General features: G+C 46.8%; 1 protein-coding gene across 2 annotated transcripts in view; it reads right to left on the reverse strand.

Annotated features, from left to right (window-relative positions):
- Nucleotides 1-19034, reverse strand: part of ITSN1 (intersectin 1) — a 159719-nt gene that overhangs the window by 57290 nt on the left and 83395 nt on the right. For both annotated transcript variants that reach the window (XM_044913500.1, XM_044913508.1), the window contains 7 exons: nucleotides 17910-18115; nucleotides 17029-17111; nucleotides 13066-13232; nucleotides 9724-9769; nucleotides 7278-7399; nucleotides 4270-4387; nucleotides 2438-2629 (listed from right to left, as the gene is read on the reverse strand). In XM_044913500.1, coding sequence (XP_044769435.1) covers nucleotides 2438-2629; nucleotides 4270-4387; nucleotides 7278-7399; nucleotides 9724-9769; nucleotides 13066-13232; nucleotides 17029-17111; nucleotides 17910-18115 — 934 coding nt within the window. The remainder of the gene's footprint in view (nucleotides 1-2437; nucleotides 2630-4269; nucleotides 4388-7277; nucleotides 7400-9723; nucleotides 9770-13065; nucleotides 13233-17028; nucleotides 17112-17909; nucleotides 18116-19034) is intronic.

Here is a 19034-nt window from a genome sequence, read left to right on the forward strand (position 1 = left end):
TCATCATCACAAAGAGTTCCGTCACCGTGTACACTGGTTTGTTTCCGCTAAGATGACCAGACTGGCGTGTGCAGGGCAGAAACGGATGGGGACAGCGGTATGGAAGGCGTGAAAGTTCCCATCCCCACCCACACGTTCTGTTGGCTGTTCAACAGACCGAGATTACGATCCATCTTTCGGAACAATGTTTTGTGCCCCGAGTCCCCTCACACACCTTGTCAAGGGGTCAATGACACATGCCGAAAGCCCGAGGAGACAGCCACATCCGCTGCATGGCCATTCTAGTCTTCAAAACCCATCTTGTAAGGGGCAATCCTCTACTCCTTGATCGAGGCTGGGGGGGGGGGGGGGGGTAGCAAGGCGAGAGGGAGGGCCCTTCAGAGAAGACTCAGTGAGGAGCGGAACGGGGTCTGTATCTCCAAGCCCGAGCGTCCTAAGGGACCCGCAGGGCCGCTGGCCCCCTGCTGACATCTAGTCTGCCTGGCCCCCCGTCACCACGGCCAGGTTCCAACACCAAAACACAGAGACATTTCCATCTAACTTTTATATGAAGAATTTAATTATCTATACATGTCACTAATTCAAAAGGGCATATTACAGTTGTTAAAGCCGCAGGTTTATATATTTATATATCTTACATTCAAATCCATGAAAATACTGAAGGGCGAGGGGAGGAGGCGGCGCGCCGGCCCCTGCGCCCGGGACTGGAGGAGGGCCTCACAATGCACCCCCCAGCACAGGTAGCTGCTCCCGAGGGAGATGTGACTGCAGGTTACAAAGGCATCAGTGGAAACTGGGAGACTGGGCTCGAGGCTTCCCCTACCCGGTCTCCTGTGCTGTCAGCAACGGGCATTTTTATTGAGAGCTTCCAACTAGTGTTTAAAAAAGACACACACGGCTTCAGCTAGCACGCGTTGGACACATACACAGACCAGGAGCTCCGTTTCATTATTAAGCTGCAGACATCCCACAGTCTAGTTAAAAAATGTAAACATTGGAAATTAATCACAGGGAGGCTTCTATACATTCTTTCTTGTCAAGAAAATGACTTGTTCGAAATAGGTCATTCCATGAAAAGGAACTGCAGTAAAAACTTCACGTAACAGAGACCGAGAAGAGATTGTGGGTATTGCGGATCGTCACCACTGCCAACGGTGTCGTCTACTGCTTTTATGGTATGAAAACACGCCAAATTAAAAACCCAAAACAGAAAACACCAACTCCACCAGATAAATCTGAGACCGAACAAAAACGCAGGTGCTTTCTCACGGGGCTACAGGGTCACTGTGCAAAATCCAATTAATGCAATGTGATTAGCGCATCGTACAAGGTAGTAGCTTTTGCCATGGGGAAGAACTAATTTCTTAGGCACAGGATGTATTATTACATGCTCAGCAAGATACATCTGATACACACAAACAAGCACAAAACACCTTCTGTTTAATTGGGGTCATTCTACACGTCTTTAAAAACAGATATACTGAATTCCTCTGTACGTCTACAGCAGGGGGGAGACCCAAACTACACAATTTAGTTGATAACACTGGACAAAATGAAAAAAAAATACATCAAGTCTCAGATTTATGGACATTTGGAACATTTCTTTAATAGCACATGCAGCATTCCTTGATAGTGGGTCTTTTTGCAAAACGGAAATAGCAAAGGAGTAATTTATTGATTTTTATTAAAAGGCTAAAATATATTTTTAAAAAAAAAACACTTTTAAAACTATTGAAAGCACCTGTGTGCAAAGGTGGGGGGACATCAATTTGAGTCACTAGGAAAGCCACAAAAGGACCCACTACCCTGTGTATTTTTTGTAAGGTTCGCTTCTATCTCTGTAAGTAATAGCTTGACATTGTCATCACATGCAACTAAAGTAAAATGAGGTAAACTGCTCTGCAGTGAGTTCTTCTACTCAGAAGGCAGTAGGTGATCATGCTGGAAGTCACATGATCAAGGCTGCATCTCCCATCATCCCTCTGGGCAGTGATATGGGATAGTGGGTCTCTTTGAGGACTTTCAAGCCTGAGGGGGGGATGGACAACATATGATTCCTAGAAAAAGGAGGAAAACAACACATAAGCAAAACAAAACAATGAGCAAAATTCAAGCTAGGAAAATGAGTCAGGCATGTCAACAGCATGGTGCCAAATGATTTAAAAAAAGGAAAAAAAAAAAGGAAAAAAGTGGGGAGGGGAGGGAGGGGTCATGCTACAGAAGGAGTGAAAATAAAACAAAACAAAACCAAAAAAACCAAAAACAACCCCACAAGACAAAGTCTTGCATTACAGAAGGTCTTCAAAGAGACTGTCGTGAATGCAGCAATGGTCTGGCTTTCCGCTCTGCAACCAAAGCTCAGCCAAATCGGAGCAATGCCGCGTGTGACCGTGAGAAACCAGAGGGGAGAGGCAGGGCTGCCGCCAGGAGCACTTACATTGCTGGCTTGGGTCCGTGTCCGCCGTCAGCTTCACGTAGTTGGAGGGGAAGAGCCCCACCTGGCCGTTGACTTCTCCTCTCCACCAGTCGGGGTCGTCCTTGTTGAGGACGTTGATGATCTGGCCCTTGCTGAAGGCCAGTTCGTCGTCGTTCTGGGCGCTGTAGTCGTACACGCCGATCACCTGGCACACTGCGGGAGACAGGGCCGGGTGAGGGCCGCGGGGCGCGCACAAGGGGTTGGTGTGGGCTCCCGGCCCCCCTACTCCCGCGCGGGACCGCAGCTCTCCGCGGACGGGACGCGGTTAAGCGGGTCAGCTCTCAGGGGCTTTGCAAAACGTGAGGGCATAAAAACCAAGGCGACAGCAGAATCTCACACTAACTCTGTAGCTGGTGTGATACCTTCCTCTTTCTCGTGTTTACACGGCAGCAGAAAATCTCCGCTGATGACTGAATGCGTTCGGAACCGCTTCTGAGAGAGCGGAGGGACGTGCCCCTGGAATGCTGACTGCACAGGACGGCGGTGCATCCTGGGGACTCAGCCACACTGCTCTGCCTCCTTCTTTCTCCCCTCCCCCCACCTTTTTTTAAAAAGTGGGAGGTAATTAATCAGCTGACCCGCCCCCCCCCAAAATCCAAATCTTACTGAAAAGCAGAATCAGTGTTTTCTTCTGCTACAATCTTTGTGGCTCAAAATCTGGTCCCAAAGGAAGAAATCGCCCCGCTCATGAACGATTCTTCCTCTTCTCGCTTTCCCTCAAACCTGTGGGAGGTTGAACTGCTTTTGTTTCCTGGCCTGAGCACACTTTCGAGAAGTCCGCACAGTTAGGTTGGGCCGCTCATTAATCTTCCTCAACCAGGCTATCTACGGGTTTAGGTTCTGCAAGTTAACTGAATCACTTTGGCAAATTATTTCTTTGGGTTTCAACCAATCTGATGAAGGGGCTCCCGCCAGGCCTCCCCAAGGGAGAGGGGGTCCAGCTGGCCCCACCCCCTCCGCCCACGGCAGGCCACAGCGCAGGCAGAGAGGCCCAGCTGGGGCTGGGAACAGTCCCACTTTGCCAATCCCTGCATTTCTTGCAAAGGCTGCCAAGTTTTCATCGTATTTCACTGGGCATGTATAGCACAGACACAACCGAAAATTCTGCATTTTCCAGAAATGCCACCCAAGGACTGGTGGCTTGAAGACCTGAGAGCAGATTCCTGCTCCCCTAACCTCGCCCATCTCAAATATTACCAAAGCATCTAATTTGGTCTCCTCGGTCAGAAAATAGCCAACAGGCTCAGCCGCGGGGCCCTCTGTTCTTTTGAGTCCTTTAGGGGAACGTGTGCAACATCCTGTCCATTAAGCGAAGCCCCCTCTGTTCACAGGAAATGTCACAGGGCAGTTATTTTAGTCTTCAGTGAGCAGCACATTACAACCAACAGACCCCCGTGGCCTCCAGCTCCATCTCCTGACCTATTTAGACCCCAGCCATTTATATTTAGTAGTCCCTTTTTGTCCCCTCACCCCCTAGCCCAAATCCCAATTTAAATAGCTGGAAGGAAATCAAGAGAAAAATCTGGCTTTAATGCCACAGCATTCATGACTCCTTTAAGGAAGAGAGTTCCAACAAGGGCTCTGTTGTACCCAGAACAGCAAAGCTGCTTAGATACTTGGCCCTTTTGAAAAACATATTCCATATCACATTAGTCGGGGATCGGTCCCAGCAAGTACAAGAAGTGTTTCCAGCAGATGCGAGAACCACTCTGAGACACTCCATGAGGAAACCAAGTGGAGGGACTACAGTGACCCGCGGACCGTTTTCCAAGGAGAGATCGTATGCTGCCTACCTGCTGGGAACGCCGTTGGCTTCGGGGGCTCCGTTGGAGTGATTTTGCTTGTCCCGGGGCTTAAAAGTTTTACGTAATTAGCGGGGAACCAGCCTATCTGGCGCTTCTTCCCACGTGCCTAGTAAGACAACAATGACATCAAAATGCTTAAAAGGGTCATGATTGTTCAGGAGACAGCCTACTTTGCAACAGACGGCACCTACAGGTTTACGTAAAACTGCAACCCATCTGGTATAAACAGCAGAATCTCTGAGTTCCTGTATTTCACAACGAAAACACTGCAGCTAAAATTCAAACCGAGGTAGTCATTGGAATGAGTCTGCAGGGGCTGGACTGGGTGGATCCCAATTTGGTGGCACGTATGTCCAGCAGAGAGCGCCCACTCAGGTGGCGCTGGCTCTCGCATGTGACTTTCAGGGGATGCAGAGATGACAGCGAATGCCAACATTACGTATGGATTTGAGGATAATAGTGACGATGCTGATAATAAAATACTATTAATAATAGCAGGCAACACTTCTCGGGTGCTTTTGATGAGTTAGGGCCTGCGCTGAGCATCCCACGTGCATTTACCTGCACACTTACGGAGGGAGAATACTATGACTATTCCCGTTTCCCAGATAAAGAAAGTGAGGCCCAGAAAGTCCAGTGACCGCTTCCGGGTCACAAGCCAATTAGTGGTAAGCCAAGAGTCACACTCACGTCTGCGCTCTTCTTATGGGTAACACGAGATGCCATGCGTGCAGCATATACAGGACATGGGGGGTCTAAACCTGACCTTGTTTTCAAAGGGGGTGAGCTGAGACCTGCGATTCTATGAGGTGGAAGGGTCTAGCTGGGAATCATGGGAAGCGCTACGAGCAGCCAACCATGTCAACGGGAGAAGTCAAATGGTTCATACATGCGTGCGCACACACACATGCACACACACACACAGTAGTTCCAGAAGCAAGACTCTGGTAAAAACAGTTGCCTTTGGGACGCCTGGGTGGCTCAGTCGTTAAGCCTCTGCCTTCAGCTCAGGTCATGATTCCAGGGTCCTGGCATTGAGCCCCGCATTGGGCTCCTTGCTCCGCAGGAAGCCTGCTTCTCCCTCTCCCACTCCCCCTGCTTGTGTTCCCTCTCTCACTGTGTCTCCCTCTGTCAAATAAATAAAAAATCTTTAAAAAAAAACAAAAACAGAAACAAACAGTTGCCTTCGAGGACAGGGGTGGGAGGGAGACCTTTTCATATCCCCCTTTGCTCACTTTTGAATTTTAAACTCTGGGACTATATTCCCTATCCCCAAAATAAGAAAATAAAACCAAAAGAAAAGAAAACTTCCTCTACCTTAACTCTGCCCTCCCACCTGCCAAATCACAGAGAAGGATCCATCTGGGTTACTTTTAGAACACGGATCAAGTTTCCCTTTCCTTGTGGTCTGAAAGACTTCGTGCCCTTGGCTGAAGGACTAAAGTTTTTATTTTTACATGAATCTGCCCATGACTGCAGCCTCTCATTTGCAAGTCCCCACTGGGTGTTCCTCTACCCAGTAGGCCGCCATATGGCTTGCAATGACTCCGCCATGCCCCCACGCCTGCACTTTCACAAGGGCAGAACACGGAGCTCACTGGCAATGTCTTTGCTTGTGTGTCCACAATGAGAGAGCCCCTGGTTAGGGCACCAGATGCCCTCCAGCACCTGGCAATTCACCCACTTTCTTGGGGATTGCGAGAACTGTTCAAAACTCTCTTTTGAGGGAAGCCCGAGTGGCTCAGTCGTTAAGCGTCTGCCTTCGGCTCAGGTCATGATCCCAGGGTCCTGGGATCGAGCCCCGCATGGGGCTCCCTGCTCGGCGGGAAGCCTGCTTCTCCCTCTCCCACTCCCCCTGCTTGTGTTCCCTCTCTTGCTGTCTCTCTGTCAAATAAATAAATAAAATCTTTAAAATTTTGAGCAAGGTGCTAGGAGGGTGAGGACAAAAAAATACGGTTACCGCCTTCAAAAAGCTGATAACCTGCATGCAGACGTAAGAAATATGGGTGAAAAGCTAGTAATATTAGCCTCACTATTAAACACCATGAGTGGGGTGGGCACTGGGACAACCACAGCTCAGGGGAGGGGTGGGAGAGCGCCATTCAATGAGGCTCCAGAGTCTGGGGAGGGCTTGTCTTCAAGCGAGAGCAAATCACCAAAAGCGATGAAGCTGGAGCGGAGATGTCACGGACGGCAGCTCAGACTAGCGAGCTCGTGGCTGGGAAGGGGGATCTGTGGGCAGCCTCAGGGAGTGTCAGCACAGCAGGACCAAGAGGAAGTGGGTCCCAGGTGCCCAGATGGGCAGATTCCTGAGTCCGGCAGGTGAACGTGGTCAGCCCTGCTGGACAGGTGTTATGGCTGCCCAAGACAAGCTGAATCTCCAACTACACTCTAGAATGTGTGGTCCATTCTGGCCAAGACACATTCTCTAGTTTTTTATTTTTTAACTAACTGCCCCACATGCACAGAGAGGTACTTATTCTTCAGCTTACCACAATAGCAATCTTCCCCTCCTTGACCAAGGTGCCTCGACAAAATGGCCAAATGAGGACACAGGGACACACACACACACACACACACACACCCCGCGCGGGAACTAAGCATACTGTGATGCACAGATGTGGCTTCCGTACCACACCTTATAATGAACGATGGCAAGCTCGGCTTCCATAATGTCATGACACGTGAGAAGGACCCTGCGGGCGCCCCTCATCGTGACTTCTCACTCTCCCAACACTCACTCTCAGACTTCAGGAGTCAAGCAAATCTGGATTCATCTTTCAGGGACTCCTTAGCTCTCACAGCTCTGCTACAGGCTGCCCGAAGCTTAGAAAGCAAACACATGGACTCAGATGATGGGGCATCTCTTGATATCCAAGCACAGGACGAGGTGGTGCGGGGCTGTGCTGTACTTTGCAAGGACATCATAGCCCTTTGGAAATTTTACACATTGAAATCTGGACAGAGAATTTTAAACAAACGGAAAGGACACTCACTTGCAGCTCTCCTTCCCACCAACCGCCTGGGTTCTTTTTTCGGATCAAAATCAGCTGACCAGGGGCCAGAGTCAGCTGCTCGGGACCTGTGGCAGCATAATAGGCAATAACCTGCGCGATTTCTGGAAAACAAGACCAAACATCGCGGCGCGGTGTTACGGTCAGGAGGAGAAATCCTAGAAGATGCAGCCACCTCCCGGGTTCACAGATCATCAGCACCAAAGCCAATGCCCTGGGCTGCTTTTCTGCTCAATGAATGAAGACAGCTCACTCAGTGGCCCCCGTTCCACGACCTACGATCCAGAGGCGGCATTCAAGGGCTCGGCTGAACTTTTGGTTCTGCTCTAGGACCTCCTCATCACCCCTCAGAACTTCTTTACTAAACTTCCCTCCACGAACCCCATTCTTGCCCCCCAGTTCCCACACCTTCTGTCCCAGCCCCTCCCACAATTGCTGCAAACGCCCTGCTGCCCACAGCGGGGGCCTCGTTCCTCCACACCCCGCCCTCCGCCCCTCAGTGCGAGCACCCAGTACACTCACAGGTGGGTACGTGAATAAAGGAACTCAAGTGGAGCTTCCCCCCCTGACAAGGAAGTAGAAAGAGGAATTCTATTTTCTCCAGAAACTTTTGGGAGCGTGGCGCTAGCTGATTTAGACGTTGTAGCTTTAGATGCTCAGCCCCACCCACATGGCCATTTTCTCTGTGGCTCACATTTTGAGGGGGATCCTTGAATATCAGGTGGGAATCATGTCAATGCATGTTTACTTTTACTTCAAGTTAAAAAAAAGAATTGGGAGTTAAGAAGAGAATTTTAGGCAAAAACAGTTCAGCACAGGGGAAAAAAAACCCCACATAAACAGTTCTGTATTTTCCCTAAATGTTAAAAATCTCTTGGGAAAAATTCCAGCAGTACCACACACCAGACTCTGAAAAGTACATTTCTACTGGCAGAGGAGGTCGAGTACGAAAAAACAAAATCCCTCTCTGACTGAATTCTGGCATTTCTGCAGTGACTGCTTTCGGAACTTCTAGAAGCAATATGGAACAAACTGTTCTCCTCCTCCACACTCTCTCCCCATCCTAACAGATCTTGAAAGAAAGAAGGAATGAGGGAAAGCAAGTAAGAAAGAAAAGAGGTAAAAAGACCCCCCTGTCCTCTGACGGTACTTCCTCCTGCTCAAAAAGCACATTAGCAACCCCTATGACCCTGTTCTGCCATCGGCCGCCGGCCACCAAGCCCGGCGCACCAGGCTGTCAGGGGGCAGGCCCGGCCCTGCCAGATGCTTTGCGCTGACCGGGGGAAGCAAGAAAGAGGCCAGCTTACATACACCTCGGCCCCACTGAGAGTCCTCGCTGGGAAATCTGTGCTGGGGGTAAGAATTCTCCCCTCACACGCCAAGGACTAGCTCTAGATTCCAAGAGTTTCTGGTGTGGAGAGAGTCCAAATGAGTGTCCTATTTGGCCTCAGATTTTCCTGCTCCTCAAAGGACCTGGCATGCACAGCCAGCAATCTGCCCCCAGCATTCTTTTCTGTCTTTTGTGTGCCTGAGGAGCTCTCTGGTTTCAGTACAAAGTTAAGCCCATCTGGACCCTTTGGAATGACAATTCAAAATGTAAAACACTCACAATTAAAACAGAGATGGGGACCCAGGTGTTCCAGTGTCTGGAGGCTGACTAAAATCCTACGACAACCCAAGAACCCACTTTTCCTTGTCAGGTAAACCCATCTGGAGCTGAGCACCAGACCCAGAAACACCAGACCCCCCCTGGGAGCCTGCCAGGGATGCCCCATCTACATCTCCTCCAGACACAATAGCAAAAACGCTCAAATGACCTAGAGGTGGAGGACATGCCATACAAACCTTATTGTTTCACATCTGCTTCTTTCCCCTCGCGTTCATGGTACTATTTGTAGAACATGTGATTTTGTTTCCATTAACTACAGCACTGAATTCAGAGGGATAACTGTAATTTCGTACCTTCAGTGTGTACCCGAGGAAAACCACCCCATGGCTTCTAAATTAATGGGACCTCTACTTTGCTCTTTGAACCCTGGCCACTATTTGTCCTGGGACTGAATTGTGCTGTCAGGAGAGGAAATGAGCCCCCTGGACCTCGCAGGGGGTGAGGACATGGTGGCTACGCCCATATCTTAAAGCTCCATGAGTTACAACTTGCCACCACCTTGCCTGACTTACTTCTTCGCAACCCACGAGAACATTCTGTCTAGCGACGTCTCCTCTCCCCATGTGTGAAGCAACAGCTAGAGTGCATCACCATGTACACATTATGAATGGATTCCGAGAAAAGGATAAACTCCAGCCCCTCTCAAGAAAGATTCTGTTGTCTTCCCTTCTAGGCTTCCGGCCCTCCGAACAAAGATTGGGAGCAACTATCAATTACATTCAAAACATTGAAAAATAAGCATCAGGGTTTGTAACTTACCAGGTTTTTTTCCTAAACTCCCTGTTTTCCCAGCAGTTCCAGAGCCCTTAAAACAGAGCAAAAGGTCTCATTTGCATACTGCAGTTTTGGTCATGCAACTTAAAACACGATCAATGATGATACAAGCCCGCTCAAGCCCCCGGCGCCCCCTGCTCATTCTGGGGAAACACAGCAGCACTGTATCTGCTGCCATCAGATGGGTATCAGGAAAACATGGGATAAAATAAGTACTTTCAACACACAGCTTTCACCCTCTTCTTTAGAGAAAAGTGAGCACAGGATGTGGTACCGTAGCATCCCAGAGTGCTCGGGAGCTGCCTATGGGTAGCACAGGTGTATCCTGTCCCTGGGTCAACCCCAACAGGGGGTGCCGGGCGAGGGCGACTATTAGTCTAGGTCCTAAACACTGAGCTCCTGCTTATGTTCAAACGGTTATTAAATTATTTCACACATAAAAACTACAGAGACTCTGACATCCAGGAGCCTAACACCCAGATTTACTATGTAAAATATTAATATTTTGCTACACTTGCTTTAGAGCTTTTTTTTAAATAACGGAAACAGCATAGTGGCAATTCAAACACGCCTCCCCCCATCCCATTCATCTCTTTATCCACAGAGGAAGCAACTCTCCTGCGTATCCTTTCCGCCCAAATCTTACACTGTTTAAACACTGAAATTCCTCTATCAATGCTGGATGCACAATCCATAGAAGCAGACCATAGTTTTTTTTGTTTTTGGCAACTATTAATTGTTCCAAAAGTGCTCTGGGGTTGAATTCCTTTATGGATACTCATGGAATTTTAAACTAGCTGAACAAGCCAACAGGGACTTCGAGTCAGGACAGGGGCCAGACTAATCTGTCATTACTGAGTGCTTTATTCTGAACTGATTTTCATTCTTGAGTCCCTATCTGGCAGTAAATTAGGTATTCCAATCAAGACAAAACAAAAAAGGCTTAATAAAGTAAATGACAGTTACTGTAAGAATTAAAACATGCATTTATCTAACTTATCATAGTCCCTTCATTTTGGTTATTGAAACTTAATAAGCATTTCCCAGGGAAAGCTTGAGTTACAATTTTTTACTCTGATTACAATTTCTGTATTAACAAAATATGTAATACCAATCTTCCTTGCTATTTTTATAGGCTGCATATCAAAATGAAGGAATACTAATGAAACAAGATTCCAAATGACCAGTTAACTTTCCCAGTATGGACTTATAATACACTCCCTATAGTCCATAAAAGGAACAAGGCATTTTTGGCAACACCCAATGATAGAGTCCAAATAGCTTCAGTGTGTTCCCCGCTTTTTTTTAAGTAGGCTCTATGCCCAACCTGGGGCTTGAACTCACGACCCCGAGATCAAGAGTCACATACTCTACCGACTGAGCCAGCCAGGTGCCCCGGTGTGCTCCCTCTTTAACACCACAGCCAGCACATAAACTAAGACATAATCAGAGGGCCAGGTTCTGTCCTGGCACCCCTCAGGAATGCAGCAGAAAAGCATGGGTATGGGTCACGGCCTTTCTCCTACAGAGAAGGGAAGCTAGGATAGCACAACCTCCCCCATGCCCAGAGGGGCAATTCTGGTATCTGAGGCTGGGTCCAAGAAATTTTCCTTAGACACTGAACTCTGTATCCAAGGAGAAAGAAAGAGCTGACTTTTTAGGTTTTTTCATCATTGTGGAATAACGTAGCTAAACGTCTGTCCAAAACCTCTAGCACTGTTGGTTCTTCTGTGGCTCATATTTTAAGACCGTGGTTAAAAAGCACCTTATAACTCAGCTTACCTTTAAAAAATGTCAGGTTGTTTTTCAACTTACTGATTTCAGATGTGTGTGTGTATGTGTGTGTGTGTTTTATAGAAAACTGTAATTTATCAAAATACAATATGAGTAATGGCTTTTTTGGTCTTTTACTTGATCCAAAAGGTAGTCACTCTAAGAGTCTTCATGCCTAGTGGTAGAAATTGAGTTTAGTTTTAGTTTTCCCCCTGCACTCCTGAAATATCATCTGTATGATTCTTACTGGATCCGACTGGATTCCTGGCGAGAAGCCCAGTTCTTCCCTCTCCGGGTCTGCAGAGGACAATTTGCCGGCTGTCCTACCCGAGAGAAGCACTTTCTTTCTACCAGGATTCTGCCAAATCCTCTAAGGGTAAGCAGACTCATGCAAATCCCTCCCTGGGCGTCTCAGTAAGCTGCTCTCAAGACCACAGCAAGGGAAAACAAAACAAAACAAAAACAAAACAAAACAAAAAACCCCAAAACAGCTAAAATGACACTCCCTGAAAAAACAAAACCCAAGCAAAATAAAAACTACTCCTGGGCACCGCAGGGAAGGCGAAGGACTGCAGCGTGGGGCCAGGCTCCAGACTCCCAAAGCAGCTGCAGGTACCGGGGCCTATGGACCAGCTCAAGGTCCACCCTCGTATTGGCATGCCGATGACAGAGGAGCTTTGTCCCCCTGGCTTACACCTGAGAAAGCCGGTGTTAAAACAAAAAAAAAAAGAAAAAGAAAAAGAAAGAAAGAAAGAAAGAAAAAAAAAGCCAATTCTTGTTGTTTTATTTATGTGCAATGGATCTGTTAAATGACTACACTGATTTACCTTGAAATTCTCCACTAACTTGAAACTGGCCACTATGGGACAGGCTCCCAATACTCTGGCGGTGGGCCCACCCCACCATCTCATTAAACTCGCACCACCTCAAGACCACTTGCTCTGTAACTGGATTTTTAGGGCCCCATGTAACAGCAATGGGAGCCATTTCTGATTTATAAGGCTAATAGCATTTAGAATAAATTCAGGCCCTGATCAATGGGCCTGAGATACTAAGGCCCAGCCCAAAGTGTTATCGATCTCTTAAATCTTACGTCTTCCTAATGTGTAGGTAAAAATGTAACTTTTAGAAACTCTCTACTGCCCAATATTCTGGGGCCCGAATCACCAAAATCCTTTTGTTTACATGGGTGATATACTGCTGTGTGCCCTTCTGTGAGTATCCCAGATCAGTGACCCCGAATACCTAATCAAGCACATTCACTCCAAATCCTAAGTCAGTCACATGCAGGACAGAGATGAATACTGAACATTAATGCAGTTGGTGCAGACCGGCCTCCACTCGGCCCCAGGGAGATCTTCTGCCTGTGGGAAGCCAAGGCCTACCCTGCAGCACCAAATGACAAGTTCAAACAATTACGGGTCACTCTGTTATTTGCTGTCAAGTTCCCAGAACTTAGCCAAACCCATCAAAGCGTTCCACCGTCAAATATTGTGACTCTGCAAAGAGAATCACCACACAGAAAGGGAGAGGAAACAGTTAATGTGGGTTTACCTCTGAGTCCTTAAGCCTCACATAGTTAGAAGGGAAGACTCCGGACTTGTCGCCCACTGTTCCTGTCCACCAGTCACCATCTTTCTTGGTAACCAAAATCACATCCCCTTGCTGAAAGGTTAAATCGCCTTGCTCAGAACTCTCGTAAGTGTACATGGCAATAAATTCTGGTGGGGAGAAATATTGAGATACGGAGAGAGCTTGATTGTTTACAGAAATCCCAGACAGCTTTGCAAAAGTAAGTTTATGAATAAGGAGGTTAGGATAAGATCCATTCAAGAGAAAGGCTTGTCACAGATAAAACAGAATTGCAGAACACCCTGGGCTCCAAATTCCCCAATTGCACATAAACATTCAGTAACTGCAGACAGGGGACAATTCCTGTGAAGACCCAGCCATGTGAACAAAAAAGGCCAACTGCATGTCTACCAACCCTGAGTGCCAGGAGTGAGCTATAATTTTAAGTGGAAATGGCTTTTACATTTACTTTTAACTAACATTTACTGAGTAGTCGTGCTGAGCGCTGATTTAGATGCACGGACACACAGGATCTTGTACCCACATAGATATCTGTATTTCCATTTGAAGGGTACCAAGTCACAATTCTGAAAAAGTTTTAGATACAGTATAACCTTTATTAAATTAAATAAGATACGCTGTTCATCATTCAAGCGCCTGAGTGAAAACTTAGGCCCTTCTGTGCCATATACACAGATGGTCGGAAGCTGTTAAAACACAAAATAAAGATATATGCTATTTAGTTAAAAACGGGCATCTACTTGTCATTCAGGTGCACAAACAGGTAGGTGGACTGATAACAAAAGTAATGTCTACCCAATCCCAGAAAATAAGCAAATCTTTCTGAACAAGTTGAAAAGAAATCTCAGTTTCTTACATTTTATCATTCACATCTTAAAGGATAAGAACTAATGTTCCTTACGTCTTGCATGTGAAGGGTGTGCATTCCAGAGGAAAATTTTCTTCTGAATTACAAAGAGTTGATTTTGCTAAGGCTCAGAAACCAAATCACACTCTCCGAAAGATCACTAGACACAAAATTCTAGACACTACACTAGGTGCTGGATAAAAGATTTACAGAAAGCTGAACCTAGGTTTCTTGCTTCCACTTTTTCTCCATTTTATCCTAGGCCTTTGGGTATTTTAAAAAAAGTAATTAAAAAAAAAATCACCATTTACCTACTCAGAAAGTTCATTTTTATGATGGATGATGCCTGTTTCTGGCTAAAACTTCAGAGGGAGCCCTTAAATTCAGAGTCTAACGTTAATAGGCAGAAATTTAGTTTGGAGGAATCCTTTTGGCTCATTTTAAGAGCCTCTGCAGGGGGTACTAATGAAAGCTAAAACAAACACAAAAAAAACACAAAGCCACCTAATGCGAGTGCTAATGTGGGCAGCTCTCCATCATGGGAGAGCCCTCCAAGGGCTGAGTCAGCCTCAGCAGCTCAGCCTGCAGGCTGGTGGGGTGCGGACCCCACGGCAGACACAAGATCACCCAAATGTTCGAGGGAGAACAGGAGCCTCTCTGTCTTGAGTCCTCCGGCGCGGCAAACGCACACCTCCACAGTTAAAACTGGAAAAATGATTTCCCGCACGTGGAAATCAAAGTCTGGCGCTCCTGCCAAGGACATTCTTTTTTTCATTAATATCATTCCTTCTCCTGATTTCTCAGTACTCTGATCCTTCCCTTTTGGTGTTGCTCTGTTAATTGCCCCTTAGCTCGTGTTCGGCCAGTTAAGATAGGATCCTTGGCAGATCAATACTTTTCCCAGTGATTCCTGCACTGAGAAGTCACTTGCTCAAAAAAGGATCCAAATTTTGAAGTTACTTTCAAAATGCTTACGAAACTTCAGAAGCATGAACTCTGGCTGAACCTACGGCTGCACTGTAAGGTACCAAGGAGACTGGAAAAGACTGTGGCTTTGCTTGCCCCGCGATGCACACTGGTATCGGGGACGCTGCTGCCGGGCTCAGTGGGCACCGCCTCCGGAGACATTTACCACAGGGCACTGGCCATTCCCAAGCCGGCATTCTAAGAGCTACCCAAACCGACAAATCTACTTAATCTGGCGTGTGGTTTACTTTAAATGTGACTGCCTTTAATGCAGTATGAATAAGGGGCTCATTAATATATACAGACAGCTTTTCTCTGAACGTCAACTGCCAAGTTCTTCCACGCCACTCCGGAAGGCCAGCGATCTCTCTCCTAGTGTTTCGTAATATTCCTAAATCATCTGACAATGGATGTAATAAATGTCAGCGGGGATTAGAATCTCTCTCTGTTACCCAACTTTAAACATGTGTGTGGTTCACCTGTGACCTCTATAGTGAGGCCTCAAGGGATGAGGCCTCTGTACATGTTTCAAAACAAATCAGCATTCATCATTCATCGGCACTGCTCCTAGACGAGAATGCTCACTGCATTGAGTGGCTCTCCATCAACAATCCAGGAAACGGGGCAAAAAGGCAAGAACACTAGCGGACGCTCACTGACTTCTCCTAATTGCTTGACACAGATGATCTCATAATCCTTTGTAATAACTTCCTACCTGAAGGGGTGGTCAGTATGCCCACTTTACAGATGAGGAAGTGAAGGCATGATCAAGAGTACATGGCTACTAGGCGAGAGCCAGGGTATAAACTTCAGCCCTCCGAGGAGACTTAATTGGAGAGAATACACTGACTTTGGGCAGAATCGTAAAATTTGCTTTATACAAAATTGACCACACACGCTGTGTTTAAAAGAGCTTTTTTGTGCCTCGTTCTGCTAACAGTGGATAAACACTCATTCAGATGACTGATAAGAGTGTATAAACAGAACTCTGCTAATGATCGTTTTGGTGGGAACAGCAAAAACGGGATCCAATAAAATGCTGGATTTGTTTGGCAGTGATGAGGTTTATAGCTGTATCTATAAACTACAAAAATTTTGCTTCTTGAATTCGTTTTGGAAAAGTTAACTGTGTTACCGCGAGTCTGAAAGACCACTGAACAACCTTAATCCTTGCTGTCTCCACTCAAACAACTGGTTTCATAATTCTGTCTTTCACCAGGCACACTTTCTGAGGAATGCAACAACCCCACGATGGCGAAGAAACTAAATCAAACACGCTATATTCATAGAATTTATTTGAGGAACCCATGAAAAATTAGTATACAATTGGGTAGACCTCTGTTAACTCGGAGCACTGATCAGACTTCCGGTGGAAAGCCCATCAGCTTCAGGTAGCACTCTACAATTAGATGAGAACGGCTACACTGAATGCAGGGAAGACGGGAGATTTTTACCACGAGAGCCCAGGTTATGTGGGTTTCGTTCATTTTAAACCCCTTGCCATGTATCGGCATGGGCAATCCTCAGAATTATGTTCATGAGGTAGACCAGGAAATAAAGCAATTAATTATTTGTGTCAGAAACACTCAAAATGACATCTTTAGGCCTAAGTCATCTGGTGTGGTTATTTCCCAGGAACCGAAAAACGGAGCTTCTCTGTTTCCTTTGAGGTGGCAGAGTTTGCTGGGACAGCTTTACTTGACCATGTCGTTACAGTTTTAAAACAACACACTGATGTACGGGTCAGTGGGGAATGGGCTCTATTCGGGGAAGCAGCGACAACAATTTGGCCACAGAGATGCTCACAAAACGGGATCCCGAGCGACGCCGATGGGCCTCTTTCAAAGGTCAAAGGACTCATGACCAACTTTCATGACAAGATTCAGTGTTTATGATCAGTATTATCGGATACTGTTCTGAAAGTCTCCATGAGGTACTCTGCTTCTGTGAAGATCTAACCTTGCATTTTACCTCAGACTGGAACACACCGAGCATCAATCAATGTAGCCTATTTTAAAGGGAAATTCCATCTCATTTCAAACATTTACTGTTTCTATGACGTGAGCCCCTCAACCCTCCTGAAGAGCATCATTAGCCTCAGGTTCTCTCACCTTCTCCTGAGACGGCCGGCCTGGCTGCTGGCGAAGCTACTCTCTTCAGACTAGCAGGACTTTCTGAAGAACCAGAGTCCATGCTGGAAGAGGTGGGAAGAGAAAGTATTTTCATTTTTATCTTCAAAGAAATGAATACAAATGACATTGATTTTCCTTTTTCTTTTTTTCTTTTTAAAACTGCTTAATGTTTAAAACTCTCGACCATCTACAGCAGAAACAGGTGCACTTGGCTAAGTGAAAACACGGAACGTGCAGCAGAGGCAGGATTCTGAGCCTGCGTTCTTGTTTTTCAGCGCTTGCTACGCTGGGTGCGCAGCCCGCGTACTGGTCTATTTCTAAGCATGAAGGATAGATGCTCGTCCACGGTTTTTTGCTATTTTTATCTCCTTGAAGCTCATAATTTGTTTCGAGCACCTTCATGACTCCAATAGTTGATCTACAACCTTTACATTAAATTAGGATCCATGCTCTAAGGTTCCTAACAAAAAAGAGAGAATTGATTCTTTCCATTATTTCCCCAAAAGCTTTGGGCCTCTAAGTCTTCGTGTGTATCTGGCAAAAGTACTGGGTACCAGGCACGAAGAGAGGCTTACTCTCCGACAAAGCCACACGAATGTTCCAGGTCTCAGAGTAGAATTGCCTCTTACAGAAGTCACTGAAAAACAAGATACGCAGCCTTCCACAAGTGAAAGGGAAAAAAATGACCACTTATTTGTCAGAGGCTGCCTTCTGCTGGCACGTCCCCTAACTTCTGGCGTTAGAGGATCTGGAAGACAAAATTATCCTGCAATCCCATCTGTGAATCTTAACCAATGCAAGCAATACTTTAATGCCTAACATTATTTTCATCTAACAGAAGCAGACAAACACAAAAATACCTTGTAGATTTCCTTATGGGCCCTGAAATGAGTTTCACGTAAGACTTGGGGAACCAGCCCTTCTGACCTTGAACTTCTCCAAACCACCACATGTCTTGCTGTTCCAGGACGGTGATGACATCATTTTTGTTAAAATTTAAGTGGTTGTCTTTTTTGGCTCTCCAAGGATACAGGGCTTGGGCTTGCAGTCCCTCCACCTTCTCGCCCTTGTACGGAAACACAGAAAGGACCTCTCGTCACTCCGTGATCGGTCACCGACTCAGGACGCTCCTTCCCAGCAAGCGCACGCACACACACACGCGCCTGGCCACAAAGGACCCTGCTTCGGTGTAGCATGGGTCCTGGATGCGTCCCTGCGTCTTAGGAATGGCTTCTCTTCAAAAGGAGAGGCGCAAACCTGCCAGCTTAATCACAAGGCCATTGTCTGGCCATCTCAAACGCCCCCTTTCAACAAGCCAGGAGGCCGTATTTATTTTGTGGCACCTGGCTGTGTGCCTTTTCTATTTGGTTCCATTTTAACCCCCGAGGGGCCCAGGGTACCCCTCCCCCGGATTCGGGCATTTGGTGGAAGATTGATAGGGGAGCAGAAAGCTTATGGAACCTCAAGGGATAACGAACTGATATCTGAGTTTAGGTGGACACAGGAAAATATGCCCTGAGTTGGACTGCGCTTGTTTTAGTTCCTTTTTAGGGACACGGGGCGTAAACGCGTTGTGATCCATGCCAACATCTACATGCAAAGGCAACGTGGGGTTATTACAAAGAGGAATGAAATGCCACCTGCCTGCTCAAAATAATTTAGGTTAAAAGACTTTATTAACCATAAAAAGGGACAGTACGCTATTCTTAGTGAAGACTTCACAATTAATGGGGAAGAAAGAGATACACGCAATGATCTAGACCACCTGGTAGATTGAAATCTACCACAAAGAGGCTCCAACTATTCACTGTGGGAAGAGAGAGGAAAGAGGACTGAATTCTGCCCACGGGCAACAGGGACAATTTCACGGAGGCTGCGGCACCGGAGTTGGGCCTTGAAGGGCGAGAAGGACTGGGCGAGCTAGGGCTTCGGAAGAAGGGCGCTCCAGGCCGAGGGCACGGCACAGGCCAAGGCCTCGAGGTGGC

This window comes from Neomonachus schauinslandi, chromosome 1, assembly GCF_002201575.2.
Source record: "Neomonachus schauinslandi chromosome 1, ASM220157v2, whole genome shotgun sequence".
Taxonomy (NCBI): Eukaryota; Metazoa; Chordata; class Mammalia; order Carnivora; family Phocidae; genus Neomonachus; species Neomonachus schauinslandi.